The sequence below is a fragment of the Humulus lupulus genome, chromosome 5, assembly GCF_963169125.1.
Source record: "Humulus lupulus chromosome 5, drHumLupu1.1, whole genome shotgun sequence".
NCBI lineage: Eukaryota > Viridiplantae > Streptophyta > Magnoliopsida > Rosales > Cannabaceae > Humulus > Humulus lupulus.
Window position 1 is genome coordinate 57,456,910 of NC_084797.1, and position 9,451 is coordinate 57,466,360.

The following is a 9,451-nucleotide window of genomic DNA, read 5'->3' on the forward strand; positions in this document are numbered from 1 at the left end:
ATATATATATATATATACCCACAAATATGTCGAGACATCCAAAATGACTGTCGAGGCATAACATTGTCAAAGTTACGACTGTTAAGACATTGCTTGTTCAGACCTTAATAATATGAGGCAACACCTATCAATACACTTATTTCCTCTGCCTCTGTTTCATATATGATGAACTTTTTTTTTTTCCGAATATAGCTTACTGCCGCTAGCTCCTTCTTTGGGACAGGAGAGGTTGGTGGGCAACTTGAGCGAACAGGAAAAAAGGCGAGTTGTATAAATTTATATATATATATATATATATTTGAACGATTATTTCTAGCTTCTATTTGGTAATAGTTTCTATGTCTAGGTTATTGCGTGGAATACAGATGCAGGTGATTATGGGGCCGAAACAACTCATTATACCAATCACATCCTTGGGTACTGGCTGTTCTTCCCACTGGAGAGGCCCTCGGCATTCTGGCTGACACAACACGATGCTGTGAGGTGCTGAAGTTTGCCTGCCTTTAAGCTGTATATAAAATTTAAGTAATTAGTTATAAAAAAAACACATGTGAACTGTTATTTATATAAATAAAACTTTCTGTCAAACGCAGATTGATTTGGGAAACGAATCAACAGTACAGTTTGTTGCTTCGTCTCCATATCCAGTTATTACATTTGGTCCATTTGCCTCACCAACTGCTGTTTTGATATCACCGTCACATGCAATTGGTAACTATTTAATTTAATTTTCTGCTCTTACATAATTTAATTTAATTAGGTAGCATATTCATGATTTAATATCTAATACAAATCTAACTTGTAGTTGATTTACTGCTGTCGTCTAACATGCTGTTATTGGTTCATCCTCATCATCAATAATGCTAGCACTATTATATATTTTACTTTTGTGGAAGTTCTATATTTTTACCCTATTTGACAATGTTCTGACCAGGAACTGTGTTTATGCCACCTAAGTGGGCATTAGGCTACCATCAATGCCGCTATAGCTATGAGTCAGAGGAGAAAGTTCGTGAGGTATATGCTTTGGAGTTTTCTCAAAGTAAAACTAATTTTTCTCTAATTTTCTTCTACTTACAAACTTCTTTTTTTTTTTGACAAAAGGAGTATAGAAACATTTATTCATTGGTTTTAGTGATCTTTACACACATGAGTGTCAACTAATATCGTACCCCAAATCAGAATGCAAAACTTTTGTTATTCCCAGATTTAATGAGATGTACAAATTATTATTATCATTTTCATTATTTTTATTATCATTAACTGACCTGGTTTCGCAGATAATGAGAACATTTCGACAGAAGGGTATCCCTTGTGATGTCATTTGGATAGATATAGATTACATGGATGGTTTTTGTTGTTTCACTTTTGATAAGGCATGTTATTCCAAATCCAAATTATTTAGCGAAAGATCTTCATGATAATGGTTTCAAAGCAATTCGGATGCTTGACCCTGGGATCAAGCAGGAAGATGGTTATGCTATCTATGACAGTGGTTCTAAGGATGATGTATGGGTTAAGAAATCAGATGGAAGTCCTTTCATAGGTGCAAATATTCTCTTCATATCAATAATAATATTTGGTATTAATATTTGGTACAAAGTTTTATTAATATTTGATAATGATAACAAGTAAAATGTTTCTTCTAATATATTTGAAGAGTTTGTCAGAACGTTTCGATTTTCTTCATTTATACAATTTTTTTTCCTTTTTAATGAAATAATCTGTTTCATAACAAAAATATATATATATATATTTTACTACATATACTTTGATGAGTTTGCAGGTGAGGTTTGGCCAGGGCCTTGTGCTTTCCCAGACTATACACAGGCAAAAGTGCGAGAGTGGTGGGCCAATTTAGTTAAAGATTTAATTTCTAATGGCGTTGATGGTCTATGGAATGATATGAATGAACCTGCTGTCTTTAAGGTAGCAGACAAATTTCTTAGAAAGATTGCAATTTTGAATTCCTTACAATGGTGTTGATAAGTTTTTCTTTTTCTTTTTCAGGTTGTTAAGAACACAATGCCTGAGAGCAATGTTCATACGGGTGATGACGAACTTGGAGGTTGTCAAAGTCATTCTCATTATCACAATGTAATGTTTATTCAATGAAATCTGTGGATTTAGACAATACATGCCTTTTTATTTAGTTCAAATTATTCAGTGTGTGATTGTCACCTTATTTGTGACTGTTTTAAATTAGTCATGTAATAAATAAATTGTCTCTGAATTTTATTCTTGGATAATGCTACTCGTTTAGGTGTATGGAATGCTTATGGCAAGGTCAACGTATGAAGGTATGAAATTGGCTAATCCAACCAAGCGGCCTTTTGTTCTCACAAGAGCTGGGTTTATTGGCAGTCAGAGATATGCTGCAACATGGACAGGTGACAATCAATCAAATTGGGAGCACCTCCATGAGTCTTTCAATGGTTCTAAAATTGGTACGTACAAATTAGTCTGAAGTGTTATTTAAAATATTAATAATAATAATTGAAATGCATTGAAAAACATAAGAAGATTCAAAAGCAATGCAGGAGTTTCATTTGTAAACTTCTTAATAGGTACTTCTTTGTAGTATCAAGTTTTAATAAAGAGATGTTGCTAACATCCAACTAACAACTCCTTTGACTGGTAGTGGAATAGATACTCTTTTAATTAGCTTGTACATTGATGTTTTGGGTTCATTGGCCTGAAATGATTAATGAATTTTAAGAATATTACACTCAAGTCCTGAATTATTTTGATAATTGTGGTGGGTTTTAATTAAAAAATACTTGGTTTTAGAGCTTCTTGAATAGAATTTAAAGCACGATGGAGATTGTTGTTTACCACATAAATTTAAATCTCAAATAATCTTGACATTGTTTGTATCCATCTGATTGCGACGTGATGATAGTAACATAATATCAGCAATGTGATCGCATATTATCAGTAACTAATTAGTTTTTGTCTTTGTTTAGGGACTCAGTGGCCAGCCCCTATCTGGGGCGATATTGGGGGCTTTTTTTATAATGCAACTCCTAAGCTTTTTGCAAGGTGGATGGGCATAGGTGCTATGTTTCCTTTTTGCCGTGGGCACTCTACAACAGGCTCTAATGATCATGAGCCATGGTCTTTTGGCAGTGAGGTTTAATATTCTTGACCTATAGAAATCACTTTTATGCTTGTTCTTGATTTGACTATGCACAGCAATATCTCAGCCAAATAATGATTTTGTACAGCATTTGACAAGTAGGGCACTCTAGTATCAATGACAAGGGGCCTTAAAATTTAGTTTTGTGTGGTATGTTGCATGTTTAAGTGTATTATTCTTCATTATATAGTGGTTATGTTTTCCTTATTTCTTTCTTCTTTCAGTGATTATTTTTGTTATCATCTTCTTGAAGATAAGCTCTTATTAGTTAATTACAGCCTTGTGAGAGAACAGGACAAAAAGAGTGGCATTATAAATATTTTTTGAGGCCAACAAAGGAATTTATGTAATCTATTGTAGATAGATATTTTGAATCCTCTCCCTAATGAAGGAGAATAGGTGACCCTTATGCAGCAGTTCTTTTGAGAAAGTGTTTTGTTTTGCTCACCACCTATTGAGAACTAAATTCCTTTCTCTTTATCAGTGTGAAGAGGCATGCAGACTGGCATTGCTTAGGCGCTACCGCCTTCTTCCACACATATATACTCTTTTCTACATGGCACATACAATTGGTACTCCAGTGGCTAGTCCAACCTTTTTCGCTGGTCAGAGTTCTAATTTTGTTTAATGTTCAATTTGCATTGGAACTGCATGAAAAAATTCTTTTTAATATTGGCTAACAATCTGTGCATTGCTGAACAGATACCAAAAATCCCAGTTTAAGGAAACTGGAGAATTCTTTTCTACTGGGTCCACTTCTAGTCTGTTCAAGGTTTCTATTTCTAATCACAAAAATCAAGTGTGATAGGACTTTGTGGATCTTCATTTGTGCTTCTACAATATTTTTTTTCGGGTAAATACTCATTTGGTACCTTGTGTTTTATCATAATACTAGTTTATAATAATGATCATTTGGTATCCTCTCTTTGCAATTCTTGGTACTCTCAGCGGAAATCTGGTCAACCCAAATTTTAAATATGATTATATTGTCCCTCATTTTGTTGATTTATTTGATTTTCTTTTGTTTTTATTATTTTAAAATAATTTTAAAATATTTTCTTAAATTAATAAAACAAAAGAAATGTTTTTATAAATTAATCAATTAAAAATAAACAAAATTAAAAAAATTAAATCTAACCACTAAACTTAAAACCCAAAATTAAAATCAACACCCTAAACTTAAAAGCCAAAATTTAATCTGAATTTAAAGAAAATAGTTTAATTGAAACTTTAAAAAATTATTAGATTTTAGTTTGCTTTAATTAATTTTAAAATATTGCTGTAGTTTTTTTTGAACTTATATTTGGAATTAAAAAATATTTATGTTTATCTAACCAATTAAAATATTTTTATCGAATATCTTTATTTTAAAATTAATTAATTTATTTTCAATTACTTTTTCATTGATTAATTTATTATATTTTTTGTTTTATTGATTCAAAAAATATTTTTAAATCATTTTAAAAGAACAAAAACTAAAGAAGATTAAATAAATTATTAAAAGGAGGGACGGTCATATTAGAAATTTTCCTTTACCAGATTCAGTAGAGGTTACCAAACTAGTACGAATTGCAAATAGAAGGTACCGAATGATTATTATTATAAACATAGGGTACTAAGTGTGTATTTCGATAAAACAAGGTACCAAATGAGTATTTACTCTGTTTTTTTTCATACAGGGCACTTTTCACACTTTATACATTTATAAAAACTAAGAATGGAATGCAGATTTCTAATGACCATAGATGTATCTATGAACAAAATTTCCCATATTATATATCTGTTGATCTATCTGATTTTACATATATCATATATCATTTAAAGAGTTGTACGTTGGAAGAGTTTTAAATGTACTTGATCATTTGATTGTGGATATATGTTTCCCTGACACGCTATGTTTTGTGATTAATACTGTACATGACCAGCAGACAGATAATCTCCAATTTGCACTTCCAAAAGGAATCTGGTTGAGTTTTGATTTTGATGATTCACATCCGGTATGTGTAGGACTAAAATTATTGATATGGTTTTATATTGAGTATTCCTCTACTCTTTGTATTCACTTTCATTTTTGCTGTCCGTTGTGCCACAATTTACTTTTAATTTTGTTGGGTCCTTTCAGGATTTACCAGTTTTGTATTTGCAAGGTGGAGCAATTATTCCTTTTGGTCCTCCTCATTAGCATGCTGGCAAGGCTAGTCCATTAGATGATTTGTCACTCATTGTGTCCTTAGATGAACATGGTAATTTATCTATGTTTATTTCTCTTGAGAATGAATGTCTCCTTGGTAAGTAATAATTCTCTCGAGTATAAGACTGAACAGTACTAGTAGTGCCAAATGCAGTAATTTTTTCTCTATAGACAGATGGAAAAAAGTTGTAGTATGTCTAAAGATAGATTTTCTAGGAAAACAAACCTCTATTCAAGATTATTTTATTAATAGTTTCTGATCATATATACCTATATGTGCTCCGAATGTTTAAGCACAAAGCACAAAACACATTATAAAACACTATAGCTATCCACGTTTTCTTGCAAAAGGAGGTAGAAGTGTGTGGTTTTGGGATTTGGTTTTCAAGAACTGTTATGCATGCTTGTACCCCATGGTAACTCATGTTTGATTGAGTAGCTGATAAAGCTAGTACAAATTTTATCTGCAGTTTGACATATTACTACTGTAATTTCAACTTTGGTAAGATAATATTTTCTTTAACGTTACTTTTTTTTTTTATCAAGGATCCTGTCTCATTACAGGGAAAGCTAAAGGGGTTTTGTATGAAGATGATGGCGATGGATATGGATTCACTGAAGGTCAATTTTTGTTGACACATTACATTGCTGAACTTCAACACTCAGTTGTTACAGTTAGAGTTTCCAAAACTGAAGGATCTTGGAAGATGCCAAGTCACCGTCTGCATGTGCAACTATTGCTTGGAGGAGGTGCAATTGTATGTATTCTCTATAAAATTTGTTTAAGAATTTGCTTTTGAGCCTTTGAAAACACTAAGTGGTTTTGTATTCTTATGGTTTTATATCAATCATTTTTTTCTTCATTCTTCACAGCTTGATGCATGGGGCACAGATGGTGAGGTTCTTCAAATGATAATCCCTCCAGAGCAAAATGTTTCGTAGCTAATAAGCAATACAAAACTCAATCAGATAATAAATCTGCTTTGAGGAGGAAAAACATAATTCCCCTGTAAATGTATAATTTTTTATACTTTCAATACATATATTTATTGAGAACTGTGTTAAGATCCCACATCGACTAAGTATGAGATCGGTTGATGGTTTATAAACACTTGGGCACACTCCTTTCCTACAACAGTATTTTGGAAGTGAATTCTACCTAATGGTTGTAACAAGTGGTATTAGAGCTAGCACCCTTTAATTGAACTCAAGCTGTGGAAGGGGCGATCTAAGAAAAGCCTAGAGTGAGCCTACTAAGTTGCCCACTGTGGATGTCAACTCTAAAAGGAGGTGTATTGTTAGACTCCTACATTGATTATGTATGAGATTGGTATTCTAGTTTAATCTGCTATGCTAAAGAAGAAATCTTTTGACCGGAAAGACTCATCAGAGTGGCTATGTGATGAATCTTAGATTGAGAGTGCACCATAACCCTACTGGTTATGGGAAGAAAAATGTCATTTTCCCCCCTGGATCTGGACAAAAATTAGAATCCGAGGCACCTAGATCGATTTCTGGTCTTAGGTATTGGAGTTTTAGAACAGCACACAAGGTTTTCATGTTGACCCTCTCAAGGGATGGTGGATCAATTCAGATTTGTGAGAGGACTAGATTTACAGGTTATGAGATTTCTTTATTGCTAGACGCAGCCATTTGGCTCTTAGAAGAGGTGGAATGGATGATTGGTGCTAAGGATTATCTTAGGGCAGATCAGAGGAGGAAATTTAGGAACAACTCCATGAGGTTGCTGTTGGAATGCTTCCAGAATGTTAGTGGAGTCTTCTTGAAATTATCTGTTATTAAACATAGTGCTATTGAGTCAATCATAGTTCCTGATGAGGGGTTTGCCAAGGGCTGGAAAGATTTAGCGGCTTGCTTGAATCATTTGGTTAGGAAAAAAGGTACTAATCCTCAAATGGCAACTGGTCGGAAGGTGGACAGATCGACTTCTTGGGCTTCCATAATTAAGAGGAATTTACAATCAGGTACCTTAAAAGAGGAGCCGATCTTAGGAGGGAAGGAAGTGGATGCTATGTTGGGAAAACTTATACAAGATATTTATTTATTTTCATGTAGATTTAATATTAAACAAATTAATATGAGATAACCTAGAACATGTTTCTAAAATTGAATTCAAAGAGAAACAAAGATAAGAATACTTACAGTATACGCAGCGGAATGAAAGAGTCATTCCTTCAATTTCTTTAACTCTTGTATCCTTTCTGTCGCAAAGTATTATCAAGAAACTGAACCGTTCTTTTAATTTCTTCACAGTCTTCCAATGTATCCTTATAATCACCTAGACTAGTGTGGGCAATTATCAATACATGAGATAGATACAGAGAGAAGAAGAGAAAATAACAAAGAGGCTTAGAAAACGATTTGTGTTTAGAGAGAATCTAAAACCTATCAGAAAATCTGACTTGTGACTTGTCAAACTTGTCTGTCGTCTCATAAATCTAAACTTATGACTTCTCTCTAAGCATTCCTTTTATAGACTCAATTAAGTATTTTAATTTAATTAAAAATTCAACAAAATAATAGTCAATTTGAAGCCCTAGGTCGAAATTATCATGAGCTTTAGGCCCGTGAAATTTCCCATTTGATTATAAGCCCATTGGACTTAAAATCAAGGGTTGTATTATTTTCTATTGATTTAATTAAATAATTATTTAAATTCTTTATCAAATTAATTATTTATAATTTGAACCTTGATTTAAATTTATTTATTAATTTAGATATCAATTTATCTTAATTAATAAATCTGCTCTAATTTATCTTTTCTTCTCAAAATTACATAACTCTGTGAAACTATCTAAAATTGACTTGATCAACTTTGATAATTAAATCAATTAATTGAGACTATCTAAATGATTTTATCCAAGGTAAAATGGGGACCATGGGCCTATGAAATCAAGCTCCAATAAATTATCATAAATCTAACAAATAAATTTACTAACTTATTAATTCATCGTGACTCCACTATAGACTTGGAATTGCACTCTTGAATTCATAGAACACTCTATAACAAATATAGATATGCTATTAATTATCCATTGTTACAACCACAATTGTCACTCAATCCTATATAGATGGTCTATGATGAGATAGGACTAAAATATCGTTTTACCCCTCATTGTATTTTATCCTTATAACACTTAGTTCCTTGTAAATGATATTTCAGTAAACTAATTTAATTACTGAAATGAGATCTCTATCATTTAACACATTGAACCAAACTAAAAGGAAACCATCGTTTCACTTCTTCATCAGAAGCTGTAGATGTTCATATCTATGATTAACACTCAAACTCAATTATACTATCGAGTTCCCAAGATGTAAGTATGGGCTAGTCCGTAGGGTAAGATGGTAACGAACAAGTCAAATAACTCAAATAATACAATCAGTTAGAATACTAACCACTCAGAATTGAGATTGAATTGACCTATGATCAACTATATGATATGACTAGAATAGATAATAACAGTATGTTTACTTATCTTATCAACTGTCAATATCGGTCCTGTCTGATGTAACAAATACATCCGATCTTGTCTACTTTGCTAATGTTCTAGAAAGAACATAACACTGTAATGTGTAAGTAGATCATATCGTAGATTGTCAAGTCAATGTAAATCATGTGCACTGACTAATCTTAGGACTAACTTATTTTGAACATATAATCATATTTTATATTCCACTGTGATTACGTCACTATAAATAAGATTAGCTATATGCTCGGGATTTAATAGAAGTTTATATTAAACAAATAATCATGAAAATAAAACATGTGAGCAAAGTGATTGACCAAGTCAAAAAATGATTTCTATTATTTTATTGATAATAAATGAGATTACAAAGAAATTGGGTTTTAATTAGGGCATAAAACCCCAACATGCTGAAGGCGCGAAGACGACATTAAGGGAGACGGAAGTGGAGGAGAAGGGGGAGAAATCAGTCATGGAAGGGCAATTTGCTGTTCTCATGTTTAGAGAGGACTGCCGACTCCCATGGTCTGTGGTTCAAATTGGAGTGCAACGATGGTGGGGGAAAAATCTGAGCTTTTCTAGTTTTTCAGATGACAGAATTGTCATTTGGTGTGCCAATGAGAGGGAGCAAGA

General features: G+C 32.6%; 1 protein-coding gene across 7 annotated transcripts; it reads left to right on the forward strand.

The window, feature by feature from the left end:
- Window positions 1-348: 348 nt before the first annotated feature.
- LOC133834845 (uncharacterized) lies at window positions 349-6,700 on the forward strand. 7 transcript variants are annotated; one of them, XM_062264609.1, is made up of 12 exons: window positions 349-483; window positions 594-711; window positions 935-1,546; window positions 1,787-1,929; window positions 2,011-2,097; window positions 2,264-2,447; window positions 2,967-3,133; window positions 3,624-3,744; window positions 3,842-5,136; window positions 5,262-5,427; window positions 5,877-6,088; window positions 6,204-6,700. In XM_062264609.1, the coding sequence occupies exons 3-9, from the start codon at window positions 1,348-1,350 to the stop codon at window positions 3,994-3,996; spliced, it is 1,056 nt and encodes a 351-aa protein (XP_062120593.1). In that variant the 5' UTR covers window positions 349-483; window positions 594-711; window positions 935-1,347; the 3' UTR covers window positions 3,997-5,136; window positions 5,262-5,427; window positions 5,877-6,088; window positions 6,204-6,700. The 7 variants fall into 7 exon arrangements, with proteins under 7 accessions (XP_062120593.1, XP_062120595.1, XP_062120592.1 ...); XM_062264611.1 differs by having other exon boundaries at window positions 5,895-6,088; XM_062264608.1 differs by having other exon boundaries at window positions 5,262-5,382.
- Window positions 6,701-9,451: the final 2,751 nt, after the last annotated feature.

What these genes read in the sequence shown, in the direction of transcription:
- LOC133834845 (XM_062264609.1), top strand. Translation starts at nt 1,348, where the DNA reads ATGGTTTTTGTTGTTTCACTTTTGATAAGGCATGTTATTCCAAATCCA. An exon ending in AGATGGAAGTCCTTTCATAG is followed by an intron (nt 1,547 to 1,786) that starts GTGCAAATATTC and finishes ATGAGTTTGCAG; the next exon opens with GTGAGGTTTGGCCAGGGCCT. An exon ending in TAGTCCAACCTTTTTCGCTG is followed by an intron (nt 3,745 to 3,841) that starts GTCAGAGTTCTA and finishes ATTGCTGAACAG; the next exon opens with ATACCAAAAATCCCAGTTTA.